This window comes from Pavona decussata, unplaced genomic scaffold, assembly GCF_977016875.1.
Source record: "Pavona decussata unplaced genomic scaffold, jaPavDecu1.1 SCAFFOLD_376, whole genome shotgun sequence".
Taxonomy (NCBI): Eukaryota; Metazoa; Cnidaria; class Anthozoa; order Scleractinia; family Agariciidae; genus Pavona; species Pavona decussata.
Genome location: NW_028145751.1, coordinates 379,961 through 404,850, shown reverse-complemented (window position 1 = coordinate 404,850; position 24,890 = coordinate 379,961). Strand labels below are relative to the sequence as shown.

The 24,890-nt window shown below is 38.7% G+C and overlaps 3 protein-coding genes and 1 non-coding gene across 4 annotated transcripts; 1 reads left to right on the top strand and 3 right to left on the bottom strand.

Moving 5' to 3' along the window:
• Positions 1 to 6,293: 6,293 nt before the first annotated feature.
• On the bottom strand, positions 6,294 to 9,912 carry LOC146452212 (retinol dehydrogenase 8-like). Its single transcript, XM_085098131.1, has 3 exons — positions 9,633 to 9,912; positions 8,454 to 8,727; positions 6,294 to 7,097 (listed from the first exon to the last, which is right to left on the bottom strand). The coding sequence occupies exons 1-3, from the start codon at positions 9,895 to 9,897 to the stop codon at positions 6,764 to 6,766; spliced, it is 873 nt and encodes a 290-aa protein (XP_084954257.1). The 5' UTR covers positions 9,898 to 9,912; the 3' UTR covers positions 6,294 to 6,763.
• Positions 9,913 to 11,498: 1,586 nt separating this feature from the next.
• On the bottom strand, positions 11,499 to 16,309 carry LOC146452211 (retinol dehydrogenase 8-like). Its single transcript, XM_085098119.1, has 3 exons — positions 16,014 to 16,309; positions 12,756 to 13,029; positions 11,499 to 12,034 (listed from the first exon to the last, which is right to left on the bottom strand). Exons 1-3 carry the CDS (start codon positions 16,276 to 16,278, stop codon positions 11,701 to 11,703), a joined length of 873 nt encoding a protein of 290 aa, XP_084954245.1. The 5' UTR covers positions 16,279 to 16,309; the 3' UTR covers positions 11,499 to 11,700.
• Positions 16,310 to 19,079: 2,770 nt separating this feature from the next.
• Positions 19,080 to 24,658, bottom strand: LOC146452209 (retinol dehydrogenase 8-like). Its single transcript, XM_085098120.1, has 3 exons — positions 24,321 to 24,658; positions 21,143 to 21,416; positions 19,080 to 19,454 (listed from the first exon to the last, which is right to left on the bottom strand). Exons 1-3 carry the CDS (start codon positions 24,583 to 24,585, stop codon positions 19,100 to 19,102), a joined length of 894 nt encoding a protein of 297 aa, XP_084954246.1. The 5' UTR covers positions 24,586 to 24,658; the 3' UTR covers positions 19,080 to 19,099.
• Positions 20,970 to 21,042, top strand: Trnap-ggg (transfer RNA proline (anticodon GGG)). The gene has a single exon. It is a non-coding gene; the product is annotated as a tRNA-Pro (tRNA).
• Positions 24,659 to 24,890: the final 232 nt, after the last annotated feature.

Here is a 24,890-nt window from a genome sequence, read left to right as displayed (position 1 = left end):
ATCAAAATCCAACGTTTCCTCACTAGCTGGTGTGACGTCACTTTCACTTGCAGCTTTGGTTGAACTTCTCGCCATGAATGCTGCAAGTGTCTTCATCAAAATGCTATGGAGCGAATTTTTGCACGTTTCTTTTAGTTTGTAAGTTACTGTTGTTGTTTTTTTTTTTTTTTTTAATTTTTCAGTTAGTGGCCATTTGGCAACCAACTCTTTTTTTTTTTTTTTTTTTTTTTTTTTAACATTACTTTACATATAATAATAGTAAAACAGGTTACATACGCTAATAACAATCCAAAGACTCTACTTACAATTCCGATATTCCGATATTCACGGGTTACGTAATACTGACAATGCAGTACTCTACATATAACACAGTTTTTACTACCGAATTAGAGGCATGAACTGAAAGGGAGTATTACTTTCCATTTCGCATTATGATAAGTTACTGTTGTTGCATTAAAACAGTTTAAAACAGAAAGGTCTGTATGAAGCAAAAGACCAGTGAGTTCTAGGGGGCGAAGAAAATAAACAGGACCAAGATGGACGCCTTCGGGAAATTATGACGCAATGTAACATCATGTCAAGTCAGCAATATTCACCCTCCAAGTTTCACTACTTTACTCTTAATACTCTCGGAGTTATTAAGGGTGGGGAAATCCGTCTCCTCCCCCCCCCCCCCCCGCCTCCCCCTTCACCCAGGCCAAAGAGACCAAAAAAGCCCGTTCTAGATAAGCTCATTCGGCTACAATATGAATACAGTGGAAGAAATTAACACCTACCTCAGAAGCCCAGGGTATGATTTACATTACGTGACTTGTCAAGGTTGCTAGCTACAGGAGAAAATTTCATTCGCCCACATTAGTCACTCCATTTATTGTTTTTTCAAGAACCGTACGGTTATGTTTCAAAGAGGCAAAACATTCAACTAACCTCACGGACAAGCAACTTACTGACTAGACCCAAGGAACAGAAGACAATCATTAAAAATCCTCTTAGACGCTAGAGTAAGACTCGGGGTGCTAAGGAGGGGTCTGTGCTCGCATATATTTTTTTAGGATTTCACATTCACTACTGAGATAAAGGATGCATTTTCTGACAGAGAAATGTTTTTTCGTCACCCTTAATTCCATACATTTGTCTGTAAGCGAACCAGCCGTGAACTGCTACTAAAAATAGTTCGCGGGAAAAAATACAGGGAAATGTATAGAAAGTTCAAAACACAACTGAACGCTTTCTGTCACAGCTACATCCCTCTAATTTTGTTCTTAAAATCCTTTTCCTAGTGCCAAAAGTTTCCAATTCATGAATTTTTCAGAAGCGATGTTTTATGAAAATTATTTGACATCGGATTTCCATACAAACACTGTAATTTCAAGCCTGTTTGCCTACCCGTCAAAATGGCGTCGAAAACCGTGATAAGGCCTACTATGAACTACATGGCTTCCACTGAAGAAGAAACCGGATTTCCGTGGCGGTCCGCATATCTTCAAATGACTTTACTTGAGGCCACGTATTTCTCAGCCAACGCCATAAGTTTTGGTTTTTATTTTTCACGGATGTTGGTCTTTGGTTGTACGTATATTTGCGTTCAGGGTGGAAAACGCAATCCTATAATCCTACGTTGGGATTCCTCGCACGCAAGGATCGTGTATGCCCGTTTTTAACACGTTTGAGTAGCGTCACGTCCATTTGTGGAATTCTTACGTTCGGCAAAAAACTTTAATGCAGGCTTCATCAATCGGTCCTATATTAGTTTCTCCCTATTTAATTCACGAGGTAATTTCCTTTTATAGTCAACCAAATGACAGCAAGTATTTTTTTTTTTTTTAATAAAATTTTGTTACGAATTTATATGCTTGTGTAAACAGTTTATAATTCTGGAAACAAGAGGACATTCAGTTTCATTGCCTGCGTAGATGGCGTAATATTTAGGGAGAGGGAGGGGGAGGTGGAGCGAGATAAAATAAGTGGACAAAAGAGGGGAAAGTCCCCCATTTTTTATCTCTCCCCCTCACCCTCCCCGATTAGGCAAACTACGCAGCTATTAGCTCAGATAACAAAATTAGCACAGTTTGTCGAGATAATCATCCTCTGTCCGTCTAAACGCTTTTTTTTTTATCTTTTTCTTTGATCTGTTAGATTACTTAAGTTATACCGCGCCCTCAGTGTTCAGTAGTGATTGGCTTCGACGTATTTAACACTGAAAAGCGAGCTTCAAAAAAGAAAATACCGCAACTATTTCTTTATTCACAGAAACCGAAATAAATTATCTCCTTATAGGACGACAATAAATTAATTAACTACAAACACGAATCATGCGGGACGGAGAAGAAAACCTAGGGTTGACTGGTTCTTCTCTAAAGTATTGAATTACACTCAATTGCAAACGTTTTCTTGTTTTGAAACAGTATTAATTGCCGAAACAAGATAATCAGCGTGTTTGTCTCGACAAACTTCTCATTGAAAAGTGGAAATTCAAAAACGTGGTAATGACTATATTTTCATTCCAAGACACCGAAGTCTTTATTAGGAGCTATTTTCATAAAAAAGGCGCCGAAATATTTACCACATTTTACGACGTAAACAAATATTTTTAATTAATAATGCAAGTCTTGGAAAGTCAACGCATCGCCCAGGCTGGATCTCGTGTTGTAAAAGGCAGAGATACATCCCACAGAATTCCTGTTATCAGAATATTCGGCTTATTCACAAATCCGGTTTTGGTCACTGAAATCAAGCGAAACCTAACTCGCGTAACGAACACGACATTTAACCCGGCCGGCCCAGAAAATTTCAAGACAGATTCAAATGAAGCTGGTTTGCTTTCGAAGCATTTTGTTTCGCTCAAACTGTAGAATTAGCATCAATCATTTGCATGCGAGTTTATGTGCATAAATTAGCATTTAGACAAATAAACGACCGCAATGTTTCTTTTTCACATTACATTTGCTTGATCAAACTTTCAACCCAGGGAACAAAATTCAACGAATTTCCATTTGCGCACAGTTTTAGATAAAACAACTTGAGCAATTTAGTACGATTGCCATCTTCAGTCGCAATCAGAGAAGACAAACGTCAAGTATGTCAAGCCGCGTTTACTGCCTTTCTTAATCTTTAACCTGTGAAGTACGCCAGACAGTCCACATACAAAGCCGCATAGTTTAATAGTTATACTTCGCGGAAACTTCAAGTGTCTTAACAGTGTATTGCGGATGATGAATTCTGTGTGACTTGCTTCGAAGCATGTCAGTTAATCTTTATTCCGAAAACAGTTCAACCACAAGATAAATAATTCCGACGCTTGACGTCGTAAAACACGATTGATTTGTTTCGGTTTCTTGCATGGAAATTGAAAGCCCCGGTAACATTTCATGAAAAAATCCAATTGTTCTTAAAAATATTCTCCGCTCGTGCCAATGCCCTTCATGATATATATTATTTTATTAAAAACTGGATTATTGTATAATGCAATTTCAGGAATTTGATTGGCTTAGCTGCCATGGCGTATGAGCCATTATATCATACCTAAGAAATAGAGACCATTAAACTGTCGTCAAGAGAAATTAGCAAGATCATATCTAGAGATGTCTCTTGAATGTTTTCAAAAAACAATTATTCCACTTGCGCTTGTTGGGTATGCTATGATTATAGCCAACTCGGCGCTTAAAGAATCCCGTTGGCTATCTATCATCTCATATCCAAGGCGCGCTCGTGGAATAATTGAGAAAAAAATCTCCCAACTCTTAGTGTAACAAATGCACGGGGAACATCGTGTTTAGCTAGTTTATAAAATACTTTACACGTTTTCATCGAGCTTCATCTCCATTCTGTAACCAGTCAGACGAAAGAGAAACACAAAACTTCAAAAATCCACCTACCACTAAAAAGATACTTAACCGAGTTTGTCTAACTGGGTTGTTTATGTTCTTTGGCTCAATTCAAAACTGCTAAATTACGTGAACCATACAGTTCACACGCAAAACATGATTTTAAAGTTGTGCTAGCTTACCTCAAACCTTTGGTGTCTTAATGCTTTTCTCTTATGTTTAATGGGTTTTCAGTGATTCGCTTCGACGAATCTCACATTGAAAAGTGAACTTCAAGATCACGGAACTCTATCTTCACTCCAAGAAAATGAAATTTGTTTGTCAGATGTTACGACGTCATACGTTGAAAATACACTTTGACAAGGTTCCTGTGGAGCGGAAATGGAAACTGGAGAGATATTCCATTGTTATACATGTTAAAGGTTTTTGCTTAGGTTATTTAGAGAATTTATCAATATACTTCATTTATTAACTCGTTGGGAAAATGAAACAGAAACAGAACTGGTTCTAACAAATAATAGAAATCTCGAATTCATAATCTAATTGTTAAATGTTAAACAAAATCAAACCATGGTGTTGAATTTTTTATTAGCTCTAGCTCCAGCTGGAAAATAATGATCAACGTCGGGCTACTGATACAGAGTTCATGCGATTTACTTTTTCGAGAAATAATTAGTTAATACGGCCTGGCGCTTTACTTTCGATTGTCCTTGAAAGTTTTCTAAGGAGAAGGAGCAAAGCTTTATGAAAATACAATACACTGTAGTAAAATGTACCCTAAACCAGCGAAACCAGAATTAGAACTGGACTGACACGTTTTGTACAATGCAAGAAAAGACCTAAAGAATTCACGGCTGCTTCAAAATAAATTTAATGTTTTGGAGTACAGTACTGATTGTTTTCACCTGTCACGTCTTGACAAACATGGTTCGAGTTTAATATCGAGGGTAAAATTATATAGAAAATGAGCTAAAGGGAAAGAAAATTGGCTCGAGTTAGCGGGAGGTTCGTGTTACTAAGAGTATAATTAGTATAAATGTATAACGCAAATCCAGGGGAAATCGATTTTGGTTCAAGTTAGCCCGAGGTTCGAATTAGCGAGGGTTCGAGTTGGCGGGAGGCGACTGTTCTTTAGGTGCATCAGTAGCTTCGATGACAGGGGCATCCGACGAGAACATTTTTAAATCAAAATACTTAAAATGCAGTTACTGACGTCACAACGGATGTCTCCGCATACAAGCTTGGGGCTGGGCACGGAAAAGACGCTGTTTAATTATAAAGAACGTTGATTTGTTCATTTGGTTTAAGCACAGTGTGAATGCTTCAAGATGATAGGCAGTGAAGGGGTAAATTGTGAGCCAAAATAGTGTTCTTTGTGAGGTCTTCGTGATAAGTCTCGCAAGGTCTTAATAATGTGCTTCAAACAATTGACTATGCGAGCCGAGAGGGTAAGCCATTTTGACAATCATCTTCCAGTTTTTCAAGCATAAAGGAAGTAGAAAAACCCCTTTCCTTCCCACTCTCCTTGATGGGATGCTAGTACGTCTCAAATTTCTAAGGTTTCCATTGCTGTATTGTAGTTCTCCGAGGTAATTAATTTTAAACCTGCCGTCCTCAAAAAGGTTGCATTTTTGTTGTACTTCTACAAAAGTTCACATGCTAAATTTATACGCCAAGTATGTTTTTAACCTTCGTAGTTTACTGAATGAGAGTTCACATTCAGCTGACGTTATCGGCAACTTGCACAAAATGCGGATCAAGGTGTGGATGATAGGAAAGAACTCTCGATCGCATGGTACGAGTGTCTGAACTGCAATGCGGGAAAGGTCGGCATCCTCAGTGCTGCACCACTTTCTCTTCCATCACAGGAGCTCAACATCAACGACATGAGGAGAAGGAAGGTCGTTCTCATGAAACTCCAGCGCTGCTTCAAAGACAGGATTTCTGTCTCCGACGGCTACCAGTTTTATAGTCCCATATGTAAGGTGTGTGTTGAAAGTAAATGCAAATGAGGTTTTTCCTGAACAAGATAACAAGAGGGTAACGTAACAATTTTTTTTCCCTTTTGGAAAACGAACCATTGGTCTAAGCCAATAGACCTAACCTAAAATGCAGCTCATATCGAAAGGTTTGAAATTAAGTAGCACCTTACTTTTTGTAAATGGGCTTTCGTATCTTTATAACAAGATGACGTGACACATGTCATAACAATTTAACAAGGAACAAGTAAAACAAAATACAGTTTTAAGAGACGTACGTCTTAAAGGAGGAAATCTTGTAACTTATTTAGTACTGTATATTGTGTATTGTGTGTACTGTATATAGTGGTGCTATACATTGAATATAGAGTAATGTATATATTGAGCGTGTTGTGTTCCAGCGATATTATGCCAGCATTAACAGGGTGTATTGAAGTTAACGCTTTCAAATCGACAAGGCAAAGGATTTGACAAAAAAAATTGCTAAACATTTGCAGATGAAAGTACGATCAGTCATTTAATTAAATTGAGAACCAAATGCCATTTGCTATTTGCTATGGTTTACTAATTCCTTTACAAAATTGTAAATGAAGTATTTTATTAAGCTCAATTTGACACGAGACAAAAGATTGAATAGGTAACAATACTGACATCAACTAACAACAACTACTCCTAGATATAATTACTAAGGTTCATCTTTGTTAAGTTGGGGAACTGGAGAGTTCACTGCAAAGCTACGTCAACCATGCGTTTGATACTGCATTTTGATTACAAAAGTCTGGGTAGACGGAAAACAGAGTTATTTCAAAATATACAAAACATTTAACAACAACTAATCTTAATTGATGTATAAAAGTGTGCTCAGAATAATAGATAACAGGAACTAAGTTGCGATCTATGCACTTGACATGTGCTAGGGTTTGCTATGACTAATTATTCCAGCACCAGTACAACAATTCATCATTCTTTATCAAGGTAGTTCTTGTTCAGTATTTCCACTATATTGTTACTGGATGGATCGCTGAGCTTGGCCTCCACTTCCTCCGTCCTAAATCCATCATTCGTTTGATAGCGTAAGTTTGGCTTTTCGCTCAAAATGATGGTCTTCACCATTTCCGCGACTTCGATTCCACTTTGCGTTCTGCTAGCGCAATAATCCATCAACTTTCCCCTAGAGGTTCGTTCGAGGGTCAGAGTCTTTTCGTCAGCCAGCGGTATGTCGTACTTCTTCCCCCAAATGTCCGCATTTTCCCAAATTGGAGATTCCACGGGGCCTGGTTCCAGCATAGAACACCTATGAAGAAAGAAACGATCCTAAAAACAGTGACCAGACCGTTGGCTCAATAGCTTTCCCGGGTACGCCGGTCTTTTTAAATGATCTCGATGGGTTTACCGTCAGCAGTCAAACAGCCTGACCTTTAATCGTCAATCGACCCCCAAAAACAACCTAAATTAGCCGTCAAACGGTTTCGAGGTCTTTCAATTGATATCATTAATTCAGCTGCTTATCTCAGACTTCTGGCTCTCAAGGAATCGTTCAGTAACTGGTAAATCAGTTTCCTTGTTCCGAACTATACTCACTTTAATTTATGGACTTTCCCACTTAATTTGCGTCTTAACTGACATCACAACTAACTTCCGTCTGGAAGAACTTCTAGTAATGATTTGCTTCATTGATAACGTGTTTCTGATTGTTAATATTAAAAAAAACGCCTAAGTCAATATTACCTTTGATTCGTGGAAAAAATTCCCCTTGATAATCGTTAACCGTCAAAACCCCTTAAAGGGGCAAAACTGCTGAAATATTTTACAACGAACTTGTTTTGTAACATGAAATTGCTCTTAGAACATCGGGAAGAAAATATTAAGGTTTTTCTCCAAGGAAGAACAAACCATAATTAATTTTAGCGTCTTCTCTAAAATACACAGGAAGAACTTGAAAATTATTGGCCAAATTTTTTCAAGTTGCTATCCACTTCCATCCTAGCCATCCGCAGCCAAACATAATTAACAGCAGTTTCTGTGCACTAGTAGGGTCATTGTTAACAAACTAAATTATTATTGTAACTACTCCATCGAAAGAAATACTTTAAATTTAACTACCCCTTTAAATTTAACCGTCAACCGTCAAAGCTACCCCCCCCCCCCCCCTATTTAGACCCTCTTATTGCTTTACAAACTGGTGATTTCGAGAAACCTACAAAAAGCGTTGAAATATTTAAAGATGAACATTAAATTTAGTAAAGTGTTGTAATATTTAAAAGCAAACATTAATAATTATAAGGATCGGTCTTCCTCGATTAGCTCTTAAGCTTCTTGCGGCCCAGTCTTTCTATAATTACTTTGTAGTTAAGAAATTAGCTGAATAAATTTGCTTAATTTGCAAATAAAAAAGGTCGTCGCCAAACATCTCGTGGCCTTTGATGAAAGCTTCGAAGAGCAAAAACATTGGCACAAGGTTTCAACAATTTAATGAAAATTTTGCAAGGTCTACTGACCGTTTTTTGTTTCAGTGCACGCCCATGTCATCCTCTGTTTGCTATTTAGTTAGCATAGAACTTTGCGTTACAGTTTGAATTAGTGAAAAAAAAAAAAAACGTAGGATATTTACTTCTGATACGGTATTACTAGTAATATTAACAAACGCTACCTGATATTGAAATGGAGCAGAGTTGGAGCCAAAGCTTCGGTGAGGCCCTCCAGGGCAAATTTGGATGCACAATAGAGTTCATTAAAAGGGTTTCCCACGAGTCCAAAATGGCTGCTGTTCTGGATGATAAGACCGCTCTGTCTCGCTTTCATGCCTGGCAACACAGCTTGGACAAGGCGCAGAGCACCAAAGAAGTTCACTTCGAACAAATCCTTGGCCATATTGACCGGTACACACTCCAATACGCCCACCATTACTAAACCAGCATTGTTAACTGTTGAATAGGTATAATTACCGCATGATCGTAAGTATACAAACTAGTATTTGGTTACGTAATACGTCTGGTTATTTTTTTCGCTGTGTTAATTTGAAACGCGTTCCGTTCTGAGTTATTTTTGCAACTGGCGTTTCCTTACAGCCATTTTCGACATGTCATCTTTCGACCTACAATATAATCAGGGCTAAGTCTTAAATGCAAGAACAACTGATTTTTTTACGGTTGAACTCGAATTTGGGCAATGACGCAACATGACGTCGGGAATTTCAAAAGGTAAATCCAAGAATGATAACTGATTGTCTGTTTTGAGTATTAACGCCTTGCGAACAAAGCGGCTGAATTCCATGCACCTGTTGTGACGGACGAGAACCGATCGTTTGAGTCAAATCGTGTGAATTTTCCTTTAAACTGGAAGTCGTGGAAGGTAATAGCACCATCCTGAGCCATTTTAGATCAGAAGATTTAGTGACTTTAAATCACGATTTCATATTTAACATATTTCATAACTATGTTAATGAAATTAAAACCATTGTACCGGTATCATAACTTGTTTGGAGTTATTGTGTATTCACACAAGAGATCTATACTGTTGACGTCATTTTCTGATTGTAATAGGACTCGTAACAGATCAAACATGCAAGAAATGAACACGCAATCCTGTTCATAATTATGAATAGTCTTTGGTTTCTTCATAAATATATCAATACCAATCTCTAATTGAGTTACTTGATACGTCCAATAAAGGCATGGGAGTGCCATGATATCTGCGAGTCTGGATACCATAAGATCTACTTCATTATCACAAACGAGAAGAAACTCAGCATTTAAAACAGTGCCGTGCTGAGTTACAAATGTCACAATTCCCGTGTAAACAGGCTGTTCAAAAAGCACTATGTACTTACACAATACGTCAATTTTTCCTTCAGTATCAAGCACTTCTTGCACTGCGTTTTTGACTGATTCATCACTGCTCACATCCATCTGCTTGATAATCAATGTTTCTCCAAGGTATTTCTTTCCTTCTTTCTCCAGTTGTCCTTTCTTCGCCAGATTTCTCATGGTGGCGTAAACCTTGAAGCGTTTCTCAGCATCTTTAGCGAGAAGCACAGCGGTAGCGAGTCCTATGCCGCTAGAACAACCGGAAATGAAAACGACTTGGGGAGCCATGGTTTAAGTCAGTAGTAGCTACACGAAAGAATAGTACAAGGTAGCGATTGCGTGATAAGTAATAAAGGATGACTAAGGGCGTAGTCTAAATTATCAGAGCTGTCATTTACCTTTTCACCTATTCGTCAGGGCATTGACGCAGCTGCTGGTTACCATAGACGTTATCACTAGATCGCGAAAAAGGCTAAAAAAGAATTCACGTGTGACTAATAGGTCTTATCACGGTTTTCGACGCCAATTTGACGAGTAGGCAATCAGGCTTGAAATGACAGTGTTTGTATGGAAATCCGATGTCAAATAATTTTCATAAAACATCGCTTCTGAAAAATTCATCAATTGGAAACTTTTGGCCCTAGGAAAACGATTTTATGAAAAAAAAATTGGAGGGATATAGCTGTGCCAGAAAGCGTCCAGTCGTGTTTTGAACTTTCCGATAGACCCAATGCAAAAATGGCTGACATTTTGATATTCTTTTGTCTGCATTCAAATTGGCCTCACTAACCTCGTTCTTGAGTTCAAATATCAAAGGAATATTTTCTGACCTTGGACGAGGCTAGTGAGGCTAATTTGAATATAGACAAGAATATTAAAATGTCAACCATTTTTGCATTGGGTGTATACATTTCCCTGTATTTTTTCCCGCGAACTATTTTTAGTAGCGGTTCACGGCTGGCTCGCTATACAGACAAATGTAGGGAAATTTCAAAATACGGCTGGACGCTTTCTGGCACAGCTACATCCCTCCAATTTTGTTTCTTAAAATTCTTTCCCTAGTGCCAAAAGTTTCCAGTTCATGAATTTTCCAGATGCGATGTTTTATGAAAATTATTTGACATCAGATTACCATACAAACACTGTTTATATTCCAAGCCTGATTGCCCACTCGTCAAAATGGCGTCAAAAACCGTGATAAGGCCTAAACGCGAGGCAACGGAGGCAGGGAACTATGGAAGAAAACGTGCGAATCAGACGTGAGACATAACACGCTAAAAGTAGGGAAACTAAGCATAACTTGAAATGAGCGCATAGAGAGAAAAATATCTGCTGCAGAACTGACGAGGGCTCAGTTACCAAATGTAGTCAATGATCCTCCGTGTAACTGAGCTCGGCGATACCTTGCCACATAAGAAATGCGGTTTTTCAAGGATACATGCACGCACTGACGCAGTGCAATTAAACGGAAAACCGTTAAAAAATCTATAAGAGAGCGATGTTATTTACGAAGACATAACATCGCCTTTTGTCAAACTGGACCTTAAACCCAAAATGCGGCTGGCTACTCATCAATGTTTGAAAAAGAAGTGAAGAAGCATACAATTACGTATATTTGGCCACCCAAATACAGTCAACTTTCTCATATCGACCACTTCTCGTAAGCGACCACTTCCCGTAAGCGACCCCTGGCTTCGTAAACAACCGTATTGTTTCTCAGATAAATACTATTTCAAAAGCTCTCCAGTAAGCGACGACCACTCCAACTTCTTAAGGGACCACGACCACTTTTTAGGCCAGAAATTACACATATTCTTTTGTTTTCTGTTTCCGGTAAGCAACCACCCAACATAATCACGCATGATCGTTAGTATATCATTACTCTGAAGTGACAAAGTTCAATTTTTAATTACGCCGGACTGCTGACGGCTATAATTCAAGATTTACATCAGCTAACAGCAACTACTATACTATTTCTAAATATAAAAGCGTGTACGTTCACAAGGGAAAAGGCAACCCTAACTGAGATACGATCCCTGTGTTTACATCTTTTATAGACTAAAATGAACAAAATGTCTATCCGTGTGTTGATCATTCTTCGTCAAAGTAGTTCTTCTTGAGTATGTCCACCAAAACGTTACCAGGTGAATCGGCGAGCTTAGCCTTCACCTCTTCGGGCTTAAACTTATCATTTGTTTGATAGCGTAGGTTTGGATTTTCACTTAAAACGATACCTTTTACAATTTCCGCGACTTCGTTTACACTTTGAATTGAGTTACCAATGATGTTTTGCAACTTTCCCATAAAGGTTTTCTGCAATTCCAGACTTTTTTCGTCGGCCTCCAATATATTGTAATTCTTCACCCAGGCTTCCATATTTGCCATCACTGAAGATCCGACGGGACCTGGTTCCAGGATGGAGCACCTATCAAAACAAGAAAAGGTCATTTGAAACGGTGCCAAGACCAATTCCTTTGTACTATGACCTTTTTTCTATGGCTTCTTAGAAAACAAACAATGAATTAGTTAACCATAAGCGTTTTGACTGAAACAGCCCAGAGTCAGGTGAAGAAGGGAGAAATATCAGAAATATCCTTCAACCAAACCTTGTGGTCCCCCGGTCCATAGGATTTTTGTTAGAAAAACGTCATGACGTTCTCTTAATGTCAGATTTAAGTCTATTCTCCTAACTTTTTCATTTTAATACCACTTAAGCGTTTCTTTGCCGTTTTTGGTCATGTTTAGCCAATTTTGATGGCTCTCTAAAATTTTAAACTGAATATGAGATCCAAGATGGCGTCTCGTCCAAATTTAAATGACTTCTTTCTCAGTCATATGACGTCATATGTCATGGCGTTAATGCTCTTGACCTTGGAAAATGAAAAAGATTCTTCCCTCACCCTTCTCTTTCCCGTTCTCATAATAAAGTTGTGGACTCCAAACAAAACTCGTGCCAAACAAAAGTTAGAGCGGTAAGTTCCGATGTTAATTTGGCCATTTAAATCAAATTTGTCGAAGTCACAGTAATAGCACTTTGATATGGTGCTGTTTTGTTTTACGTTTTCTGTTTTGGCTAAAGATTTCAGAGAGTAATCAGTATTATTTTACCTAGGAAACAAAATCATTAAATTATTAAAGACACTAACTTTATGTTAAAATGCAGCAATGTGGGAGCCATAGCTTCAGTAAGACCCTCCAAGGCAAACTTTGATGCACAGTAGAGTTCGTTGAAGGGACAACCCACGAATCCAAAATGGCTGCTATTGTTGATGATATGACCACTCTTCCTCGCTTTCATGCTTGGGAGCACAGCTTGGATCAGGCGCAGAGCTCCAAAGAAGTTCACTTCGAACAAGTCCTTGGCCATCTTGATCGGGATACACTCCAACACGGACGTCACTATTAAGCCAGCATTGTTAACTGTTGAAAAAGAGTAATTACCATTATTATGGTACGTTCGTCTCGTAGGGGGCGTCTTGCTATATATCTTTCCAAATGATCATTCAGCTCACGTATAACTCGATCCTAGACGTTGCCTTTTAGTTTTACCACACACGAAGCTAGCTGATTCTCTTACACTCTTTTTAGAAGGAAGTATCGACAACGGACTACCAGTGAGTGACGTTTTGTAGGGTAAAGGGAAATCAGCGATCTGTTTGGATACTTTCGCTCAATTGACAATTTCAGTTGCAGGAAGTTTTAGGAAACGAAATTTTATTCCCGGGATTTACGGGCTGTTAGAGCGCTTTTAATAGGCCTTATCACGGTTTTCGACGCCATTTTGACGAGTAGGCAAACAGGCTTGAAATAACAGTGTTTGTATGGATATCCGATGTCAAATAATTTTCATAAAACATCGCTGCTGAAAAATTCATGAATTGGAAACTTTTGGCATTAGGAAAAGGATTTTAAGAAAAAAAAATGGATGGATGTAACTGTGCCAGAAAGCGTCCAGTCGTGTTTTGAACTTTCCATACATTTTCCTGTATTTTTACCCGCGAACTATTTTTAGTAGCAGTTCACGGCTGGTTCACTTTACAGACAAATGTATGGAAAGTTCAAAACACGACTGGACGCTTTCTGGCACAGTTACATCCCTCCAATTTTTTCCCTAAAATCCTTTTCCTAGTGCTAAAAGTTTCCAATTCATGAATTTTTCAGCACCGGTGTTTTATGAAAATTATTTGAAATCGGATTTTCATACAAACACTGTTATTTCAAGCCTGTTTGCCTACTCGTCAAAATGGCGTCGAAAACCGTGATAAGATCTATTGAGTGTCGAAAGTAATTTGGTAATTACTTTGGTTTTGCTTTACGTCGCTCTGTGATGGGTTAGTGAAATTCGCGCCACTTTTTCAACCAATGAGACTGGCAAAACCAAAACCAATCGTGACTTGCTCGCACGTGTTTTCCGGCGCTTGGCGCGGGTTACTTGTATTTGCTTCGAGTTCTGATTGGTTTATTGCACTGTTTACATCTCTTATCAAGAAGATTTGACTCATTTCTTTCAAGATTTGACTTGTTGCCATGTGACGTCACACTGGTAGTGATGAGTCGGTCACAGACGAACACTGGAAAACAATAGAGACGCCCCTCCTTCCTGTCTCTTATGACTGGCCAGGAGTAATTACTTTGGGTTTGCTTTTACGGCAGTCACTGATGAAAATCGCTCTATTCTATTGGATTCTATTTTTGAGAGAATTTTATAGTAAATCCTGAATGGATCCTCTGCAACACATGAGGCCTAGGCAGATCTATTCATCATTTTAGGGTCTGCAAAACTTGCATTGCTAAAAAACTCTAACTTATTTCAGTTATTTCACGCCTCGGAGACGACTCCAGATCATCCAGCAGTTTTACCCAGTGTTTAAACGTGAAAAAAAGTGTTTAAACTTGTAAAAAAGTGTTTACATTCGGTGGAATGCCCTGGAAAACCAAATGAGATCAATTTGCGACATTGACGCTTTTAGAAGGTCACTAAGAGTACTTTTCAGCCACATATATTGTAAATACGTAGAAATCTTATATTAGTTTTATTGTGATTAGTTTAGGAAGTTTAATTTTATTGTTTGTGCACGACCACATCAGCTTTGCTGAACTTTTAATTGTGTCTAATAAATGCTGTCATTATTATTATTATTATTATTATTATTATTATTATTATTCAACGCAGAGAGGTGCGTTTTCTAAAATGTTTACTCTTACTATTCGAAATGCTTTTTCCAAAGAAAATTTCCCCAACAAGGTCGCGTGAAAATTAGCGAACGGATCTGATCTTGACAAATTATCGTATATAGTCGCATTGAAAGGCGCTTTAAAGGGAAGGGTTCACATTTCAGCGCATATGAATATCTAAATGCTTTTTGCTCTTTCCTATCAACTTTATGGCCTTAAAAATCCCACTCACATGTACTTCAGTAATCACATTCTATAATTAGTCCAAGCAAAATGACTGATGACCAAATTTCACAGAAAATGCTTGTGGATTGTACTCATATTGTTGATATTGAATTTAGCATTGACCCGTAGGATTTATTCCACGGTTGATGTGTTTACAGCTATTTGCATACGAAATAACGCAATCATATGAAAAAATTACCACCCGAGCTACCTATTCCCTTCAGAATGGTTCATAAACAACGAATTAAATTAAACAGGCTTGGGTCATAGCGAGCAAAGGCGAAAGAGTATTTTCATTCACGGACATGCGCAGAACCATGAACCCCTCCCTAAAAAGTGTAATTTGCTTAGTCATGCTATTTGTTTACTCGCTGAATTATAAAGAATTTTGAAAACAGATCAGCTTAGGAAAATTTAACGTATGGCAAGAGAGAAACAAAAAGGAATGTCATGGTATTTCATTTTACGTGAAGCTTGGATAGAATTGTAGAAGATTGAAATGGAGTTACGACAGAATATCTTGCTCACAATGTGGCCATTGCGTTTACTTAATGAATTCATTGCCTATGACACGAATCCCATATCTCACACTGACTCATTGTTTTTGCCGTGATTGAGAGACAAAGTTTCTTGAATCGTGTTATTCTTCTTCACAAATGAATAGAAACCTATTAGAACATATATCATTTAATAGACACTGTAGCTTGTTAAAACCAGCTGTACGGTCTTGTCGGGTGATAAAAACGACTAAATTTCATGGTGACTGATGCATAAACCTTGGTACAATAATAATTATGTTAATGTATGAGAAATTGTTCTGTCATTGTCAAGATATTGTTTGAGTGTTCATTGTGTAACCGACCAAGAGATCCACTGGCAACACGTAGGACAAGAACACATTTAATCCAATCGACATGCTAGGAGACAAAGAGAAGGGACGAATTCATGGAATGCGTGGAGATGCCAATGGGGCATAAAGTTAATTAACAATGCTATGTACTTACACAATACGTCAATTTTTCCTTCAGTATCAAGCACTTCTTTCACAGCTTTGCTGACTGACTCATCACTGCTCACATCCATCTGCTTGATAATCAATGTGTCTCCAAGATATTCCTTTCCTTCTTCCTCCAGTTGTCCTTTCTTCGCCAGATTTCTCATGGTGGCGTAAACCTTGAAGCGTTTCTCAGCATCTTTAGCGAGAAGCACAGCAGTAGCGAGTCCGATGCCGCTAGAGCAACCGGAGATCAACACGATTTTAGGTGACATGTCCTCAATGAGAAATAAAGCTGAGTCACGATTGCATGGTAAGATATGGAAAACAGTGGGCGTGATCCACATTAGGATCCTGCCGGTGCCATGTCACAAAGGGCAGGATGCCGTGACATTCATTAACTATTCATGTTCAGCAAATACGCGCTCTGAAAAGCCCCAATCTTTAAGGTTACTTACAGGAAAGAAACGTCGAATTTTTCTCAGATAATTTGTTTTTAGATAATTGTTGAAACAAGAATGAGATGTAAAGTTTCGTGAAAACAGCAGTTACAAATCTTAAGAAGAACACGAGCTATCTGAAAAACAAAGTTTTGTAGGAAAAGCGGTGAGCGAGTGAAGGTGTCATAATCCAATTTATGTGCGACTGTGTTGACATATTGCGCGGCAAAATTTACCCGCGATCTCGAATCACCGGCAAATTTACATATTTTTGTTTACATCGTGTTCATCGCATGTCACGGCGTTGTATGTAAAATTTTACTGTGAAACAGCGTTCCATTTTGGACTCAAGCATTGCGTAAAAGGTTGTTAAAAAGAAAGCGAAAGTAGAAAAGTCGCCTTGGGTGAAAGTTAAGAAAAAACCGGGGCCAAAGAAGGTCGAAAAATCATTTGACGAAGCCGAAAAACTTCAGCTGGCGGAGAGCGACAAGGGTTCTTGGTACAACCAGTCAGATTTTCTTTCAAACCCATCCTCGTCGAAAGATATCGGGGCAAGCCGGATAAAAATAACTGCCTCGGCAGCAGAGAAATTCGAGGACGAGATATCGGATAGTGGTGAGTCGAACATCAGTTCGATCGGAGTCCGAAAACGAAGATGCCGGCGACAATCCAGCCACTTTCGCCGTTGTTGGCCGGCTGAAAATAAGCAGGGAACGTCAGCGCGCAGCCTTGTGTACTGAGAGCGGTCATTCTCGTTCCCAAAGCCTTCTTTTGGTCAGCGGTTGGATCGTAGGCCCTGGTAACAGCCGTTACCGGATGTCGTTACCGGGTGTCACTTGTATGTAGTAACTGTCAAACACAGAGAGAAAATTGTTCATCTAGAAACAACATTTAAAACTATTAAGAAGGATAGCTCACAGAGAAAGAGGCAAACAGATGGGATATACTCTAATAAGTAGGTAGGTGTCATACATGTCAAAAGACAACAACAACAATAATAAAAAAAAAAATTAAAGCCAGGTGACCCTTGCAGTGGCAAAGTCACGGATGCATCCTTCCTCTATCCTTCCTCTTTGGTGAATCTACCCTGGGTGCCAGAGGTTATTTTTTTCGTTTGTTTGAGGGAAATTACGCGGCGAAGCCGCTGCAGTGAGGCAGGAAGAAAAAAGATTGGAGGGATGTAGCTGTTCCTGAGAGCGTCCAGTCGTGTTTTGAATTTTCCATACATTTGTCTGTATAGCGAACCAGCCGTGAACTGGCACTAAAAATAGTTCGCGGGAAAAAAATACAGGGAAATGTATGGAAAGTTCAAAACACAACTGGACGCTTTCTGGCAGTGCTACATCCCTCCAATTTTTTTCTTAAAATTCTTTTCCTAATGCCAAAAGTTTCCAATTCATGAATTTTTAGAAGCGATGTTTTATGAAAATTATTTGACATCGGATTTCCATACAAACACTGTTATTTCAAGCCTGGTTTCATTGTTTAGTTTGCCGCCTCCATCAGGCTAATTAGCATTTCCGGGCGTTCAAAGCAACCGATGAATAAGCTTCTTTTGGGCGCTATGAATAATAAAAAAGCGTTATAACAGACCTTTCCAACTGCAAGTAAATGTCACAAGAACAATGGCCATTCTACGCTATGCAATCATCTTTTCGCATATTCGTCACGCGATTGGCTGCTGCTATAAGTTCACATGTCATGACTAGCTCGCAAAGGCGAAGAAAGACTGAGTGTAACTAATATGCTAGCTTGAAAGAAATAAATTGCAAAAAAAGACGCTTTTTGTAATGGGTGTCGTCGCAAGTCCTTTATTGTAATTGCTTGTAGCTTTTGAAACGACACATTTTTTCTTCGTAAAGCAAAATTAATTTAGTTGTCAATATCACGAAAATGTTAAGGTGGAATTTCACCCATTAACAGATATTCAAGAAAATAAACCGTTATTTTATTTATTTATTATTTTTTTTTTTTGACACAACTAATTGAGAAATATCAGCAATGGTTTATTTATCACAACAACTTACCTCAGCATAAAAGTCCTTCTGTTTATTGCAGACCACCTTTTACGTTAGACAAACTGACTGATCAGTTTTAACCATTAGTACACATCATACGAGAGGTGAAGGAGGAGGCATGGTAAAAAAATCTGACGTCCACTAATGGGGGCAAGATTACTGAGGGGGATTCGTTGATAGAGAGGCCTGGGGGAGGTAAATAGTGCTTGTGCAGAACTTCATATTGTTTTATTATATAGTCACCTGCTGTCACCATGAGTTGCTTACAAATTCAAGGAAAAGATTTTCGTCGAAAAGAGCATTTTTACAAGTATGCTCCAACGCGCATACCGAAATGGCTACCGTTTGCTTCGGAAAAGTTAAAAACTGAAGACATAAATCAGTTGAAGCAGAATTAAGCTGAGAGGGGGAAAAGACTGCTTGGCTCAAACGTGCTTATTGTCTTAGGACAGGCACCAGATTTTAAGAAACAGTTGTCATAGTCAAAGTCATTGACATTGGAGGCATAACCATGTTCATAGTCATATTAATTCATGGGCAAATGGATCGTTTCTACATTGAATTGATCTTTCGACTCGTTTCCATGTTTTACAAAAGAAAAGAATCTGTTATCGCAGGTTCAACTTGAACACATTTATTCAAAGTGTGTCTTCTTCTTTTTCTTCTTCATCGAGGAAAGCCTTTTTCACCATTTCCACCAAAGAATTCCCAGTTGGATCAGTCAGTTTTGCCTTCACTTCTTGCGGGCTATACTTCTCATTCGTCTGATAGCGTAGATTAGGTTTCTCACTAAGGATAACGCTTTTCACAATTTCTGCGATCTCGTTTGAAGTTTGGATTGTGTTGAGGAAGCGCTGCTGCATCCTGCCGGCAAACCGCCCAAATAGTTCCTGTGTCTTTTGGTCAGCGGCTAACATATCAAAATTCCCAGCCCAGTTTCTGGAATTTTCCATCGCGGCTGTCTGTACTGGGCCTTCCTCGACCAATGTACACCTACATAGCAAAGAAAAGCTATCACCCTGGTGAATTAAACGCTCAAAATTAAAATCGATTTCGTGAGAAAATTTAAAAGCAGACAGATGGAAATAAAAGTACTTTTACCACTCTAAAGTTGTACTACAGTCATGTAAATTGTCGTTTATTCCTAAACTTAAAGTGACCTTGTACAGCATAATATGTCAATAGCGCAAGCGAGACAGCGTGGCCTGTTGGTCACAGGCAATTGGAAATGAGAGAATTTTTCTTTTAACGTTCAAAGCTGTCATTTTGAGTCGTAATTTACTCCCTTAGTAAATAGTAAGAGCGACCTTGTACAGTTAAATAAATAGCACAAGGAAGACAGCGTAGCCAAGCGCTCATTGGCGCGCACTTGTAATTCAGAGGCCCCATGTTCAACGGCGAACTGGTTAGCTTTGTTAATTGAGCACCGGACTATCGTGCGGAAGGTTGCGGGTTCAAACCCCGGCCAGACCAACACTCAGGGTCTTTAAAAAAATGAGAAGAAAGTGCTACCTTTTTAAAGACATCCGTGAATGGTTAGACTTTCTAAATTCTTCGCGGATAAGGACGTAGATTCCGTCTCACAACGGCTTGGTCCTAATAATCTGTGGGACGTAAAAGAACCCACACATTGTTTGACAGGAGTAGGGGACGTAGTCCCCGGTATGGTGGTCTATCTTTATCTGTGATTTCATCTGTCGTTCTCTTTTATGCGTGGGTTGGGGGCTAAGGGAGGGGGGGGGGGGGAGGGGTTGAGATCAAAATAATTATATGGACTGATAGCGGCTACCAGCGGTTGCTTCACATGCTGCTGACTTCCAATCTCACGCCACAGAAGAATTGTAAATCGCGATGAGACCATGTGAAATGCGCACCATGCGTTATATTAATTCATCAACATAACCAAGTCCTTTCTCTCACTATAAACAACTTCAATACATTCTTCAATTCTTCAATTACGCTTGAAAATGAGACAAATGGTCAGCTTCCCAACCTTGGGATTTTAAACGTGTTACCTTAGGTTGGTTGTACTTCTTTTAGTGATTTGCAGTGTCCTCAATTTGTACTGGAGTGTACGTTCAACCCTTGACCCAAACGATACATTCATTGATTTATATTTCTGTCTTTCTTTTCTTTTTTGATATTTTTTATTTCATTTTCACAACAGAAACGTACTGCACTTAAGGGTTTAATGCACAGACTACAACATTAATCCCTTCACAGCACGATAATTTAAAACAGCACCACAGAAATACACTCTTTTTTTTGTTTCTGGTGGTATTGTTCTTTTTATTTGGTTTCAAATTTGTCATAGCTTTCACAAGTAAGAAAATTTTGTTTACAGGCTTTCTTTTTGCAACTGCTTAAGTTGCAGAAATAACTGCGGGGGTCTTTCTTCTATTTAATTGTTCATCCGCAGTTTAAATATATGTTTTATATATTTTCGGCATTAATTTATTCATCCTTCACGGGTATATTACGAACTCACAAAATGACCAGCTCCCAGTTGGTTTGATAGCTCAGTTGGTAGAGCACTGCACCGGGATTGCCGAGGTCATGAGTTTGAATCCCGTTCAAGCCTGAATATGGTTTTCAGGCTTTCTTTTTGCAACTGCTTAAGTTACGTTAATAACTGCGCGGGTCTTTGTTCTCAGTTATAAAGTAAGAAAAATGACCATTACCTGATATTAAAATGCAGCAATGTTGGAGCTATAGCTTCAGTGAGTCCCTCCAAGGCGAACTTCGTTGAGCAATACAGTGCATTGAAAGGTGCTCCAACAATCCCAAGATGGCTGCTGTTGTTGATGATATGACCGCTTTGCTTTGCTTTCATACTTGGCAACACAGCTTGAATAAGCCTCAGGGCGCCAAAGTAGTTCACCTCGAACAGGTCTTTTGCCATGTTGATAGGTGTGCACTCCAATACAGAAAATACCCCGATCCCAGCATTGTTAACTGTTGGATGAAAGTAAACTTACAATCATTCCTCCATCCATCCCTCCGTTTCGTTCGTTTCTTCATTCATTTCGTCACAGTTCCATATTAAGTCAATACTGCACACAACATATTTTGTTATGACTGCACCGATTGTTGGCCTGTAGTGTACCTGTCTGACGGTTTAAGCAAGGCAGATTACTAGCAATCCGAGTTCTGAATAGTATTAATTTTGGTGCTAATTTCGGATAATAGTTATGTACAACGAGAAGATATGATGTTCTTAAAACAAATATATACCCGACAAACGAAGCTTCGAGGGCATATATGCTAGTTTTAATTAGGTAAATAAAAAACTAATAGTCTCCAGACTATTAGGCTGACATTGGATAAAGTCAGTGCTTTGTCGATGGGTACGTTCCCTTGGGATGATCCAGATCAGGATCAATGATCCAAGATCACTCGGATCATGGTCAATCATCGTGTCACCATTTTACAATGAACGCTTTTCAGTGCAGTATTTCAAGGAGGTGTGGTGTTGGTTTTTAATAATGAATTCCGAATGAATGGCCTTGATATGATATGATATGATATGATATGATATGATATGATATGATATGATATGATATGATATGATATGATATGATATGATATGATATGATATGATATGATATGATATGATGATATGATATGACATGATATGATATATGATATGATATGATATCATATGTAATATGATATGATATGGTATGATATGATATGATATGATATGATGTGATGTGATGTGATGTGATGTGATGTGATGTGATGTGATGTGATGTGATGTGATGTGATGTGATGTGATGTGATGTGATGTGATGTGATGTGATATGATATGATATGATATGATATGATATGATATGATATGATAATCTTTATTTATCCACGGTACAATTTAAATAAAAAAGCTGCTTTCCACGAATGCCGTGCCTTACAGTTCTTTGAGTAATCGTTTAAATTGCCCAAGGGACTCTGCTTCCCTTAAGTTACAAGGAAGACTGTTCCAGAGAATGGCGCCACTATAGCTGAAGCTGTTTTTGTAACAGTTTGTGCGCGGTAATAGAACGTTGAGTTTATTTTCAGAGTCTCTTAGGTTATATGCCACTTCTTGCCTTTCAAATTTAGAACTAGGATAGTTTAAAGCCAACCCGTGCAGAGACCTGTAAACCATCGTAGCTCTTTGAAATTGTTGCTGGCAAGCTAGGTTTTTCCACCCTAGAAGTTTGAAAAGGTGACCGGCATCTACGTCATAGCTTGAGTAGGTCAAAACACGGGCTGCTCTGTTTTGTAGCTTTTGAACCTTATTACGTAAGGTTATCCCACAGTTTCCCCAAACAATGTTGCAATAATCAAAGTAGGGCTGTATTAAAGCTTGATATATTAGTTGTAAGGTCGCCTGAGGGACAAGGTGCCTTATTTGTTTTATGGCGCCAATACCAGAAGCGACTTTCTTTGTTACTTTCTCGATATATATGGCCACTCCAATCAAGTCTGTCATCGATGGTCACTCCAAGTGATTTTGCAGTAGTGACCTGGCTAACTTGAAAATCATTAATTGCAAATGTCGGGGACTCTGTGAGAGTACTTAGCCTCTGCCTAGACCTAAGCCAGCGATATTTTATGCTCGTCCTGTCCGATAACATTCCACAATGTATCTTACTGTGAAGTGATTAAAATAAAAGCGTTAAACAGCCACCAACTATTGTGCCCGCTTTGTATGTCAAAATAAATGCTCGTGTCCTAGATCTACGTTCTACAAATGTCAAGAAAGATCAGATTTTAAACTAAGGAAAATAAATATGTCTGAACGAGGAGGAAAATTTGCCCAGGAAAGATCAAAGCGACTCTGTTTAACAGCTTAAGCAAGGTAAGATTGGCTAAGAATAACCGATTTGAATTGTAATGAGCATTCAGAGAACAGAGAAACAAAAATAAACTGGAATTTAGCGTTGACCCGTAGCATTTCTTTAACGGTTGATGTGTTTACAGTTTTTTGCATGCGAACTAACGCAATCATATGAAAAAAATTACCACCTGAGTTACCTATCCCCTTCCGAATAATCCATAAACAACGAATTAAATTAAACAGGCTTGGGTCATAGCGAGCGAAGGCAAAAAAGTATTCTGATTCATTGACATGCGGAGAACCGTGAACCCCTCCCTTTAAGAGTGTAATTTGCCTAGTCATTTAATTGGTTTATTTGCTGAATTATACAGAATTTTGAAAACAGATCAGCTTAGGAAAAGTTAAACGTATGGCAAGAGTATATTATTTTGCGTGAAGCTTAGATAGAATTGTGGAAGATTGAAATGGAGTATCACCGAATATCGTGCGCTCAATGTGGCCGTAACGGATATTATGCTTAGTGTGAGATATCAGCTTCGTGTCAGAGGAGGCGAATTAATTAAGTAAGTTACTTAATTAATTCACCTCCTCTGACACGAAGCTGATATCTCACACTGGCTCATTGCTTTTGCCGTGATTGAGAGACAAAGTTTCTTTTGTGTTATTCTCCTTCACAAATAAATAGAAACCTATTAGTACATAAATCATTTAATAGACACTGTAGCTTGTTGAAACAAGCTGTACGGTCTTGTCTGGTGATGAAAAAGACTAAATTTTCTGGTGATTGATGCATGAACTTTGGTACAATAATAACTATGTTAATTAATGTATCAAAAATAGTTCTGTCATCGTTAAGATATTGTTTGAGTGTTCATTGTGTAACTGAACAAGAGATCCACTGGCAGCATGTAGGAAAACAAGACATTTAATCTAATTAACATGCTAGGAGACAAGAAAAAGGGACATATTGATTTCATGGAATGATCGAGATGCCGATACATGGGGGATAAAACTATTCCCAAAAAATACTATGTACTTACACAATATGTCAATTCTTCCTTCAGTATCAAGCACTTCCTGCACTGCGTTTTTGACTGACTCATCACTGCTCACATCCATCTGCTTGATAATCAATGTGTCTCCAAGATATTCCTTTCCTTCTTCCTCCAGTTGTCCTTTCTTCGCCAGATTTCTCATGGTGGCGTAAACCTTGAAGCGTTTCTCAGCATCTTTAGCGAGAAGCACAGCAGTAGCGAGTCCGATGCCGCTAGAGCAACCGGAGATCAACACGATTTTAGGAGACATGTTTCGAGCAGTGGCCTCAATGAGAAATAAAGCCGAGTCACGATTGCATGGTAAGAAATAAGGGAAAAGTGGGCGTGGTCCACATCAAGATCCTGTCAATCATCTTTTCACAGGTTCGTTACGCGATTGGCTGCTGATAATCAGAGATGTCATGACTAGATCGCGAAGGCGAACAAAGACTGAGTGTAACTAATGTGCGAGCTTGAATGAAATAAATTGGAAAAAGCCGCTTTTTGTACTGAGTGTTGTCGCAAGTCCTCTTGTAATTGCCTGTAGCTCTTGAAACGACACATTTCCCCTTCGTA

What these genes read in the sequence shown, in the direction of transcription:
- LOC146452212 (XM_085098131.1), bottom strand. Translation starts at nt 9,897, where the DNA reads ATGGCTCCCCAAGTCGTTTTCATTTCCGGTTGTTCTAGCGGCATAGGA. An exon ending in AGGAAAAATTGACGTATTGT is followed by an intron (nt 8,728 to 9,632) that starts GTAAGTACATAG and finishes CCTATTCAACAG; the next exon opens with TTAACAATGCTGGTTTAGTA. An exon ending in CTGCTCCATTTCAATATCAG is followed by an intron (nt 7,098 to 8,453) that starts GTAGCGTTTGTT and finishes CTTTCTTCATAG; the next exon opens with GTGTTCTATGCTGGAACCAG.
- LOC146452211 (XM_085098119.1), bottom strand. Translation starts at nt 16,278, where the DNA reads ATGTCACCTAAAATCGTGTTGATCTCCGGTTGCTCTAGCGGCATCGGA. An exon ending in AGGAAAAATTGACGTATTGT is followed by an intron (nt 13,030 to 16,013) that starts GTAAGTACATAG and finishes CTTTTTCAACAG; the next exon opens with TTAACAATGCTGGCTTAATA. An exon ending in TTGCTGCATTTTAACATAAA is followed by an intron (nt 12,035 to 12,755) that starts GTTAGTGTCTTT and finishes TTGTTTTGATAG; the next exon opens with GTGCTCCATCCTGGAACCAG.
- LOC146452209 (XM_085098120.1), bottom strand. Translation starts at nt 24,585, where the DNA reads ATGTCTCCTAAAATCGTGTTGATCTCCGGTTGCTCTAGCGGCATCGGA. An exon ending in AGGAAGAATTGACATATTGT is followed by an intron (nt 21,417 to 24,320) that starts GTAAGTACATAG and finishes TTCATCCAACAG; the next exon opens with TTAACAATGCTGGGATCGGG. An exon ending in TTGCTGCATTTTAATATCAG is followed by an intron (nt 19,455 to 21,142) that starts GTAATGGTCATT and finishes TTTGCTATGTAG; the next exon opens with GTGTACATTGGTCGAGGAAG.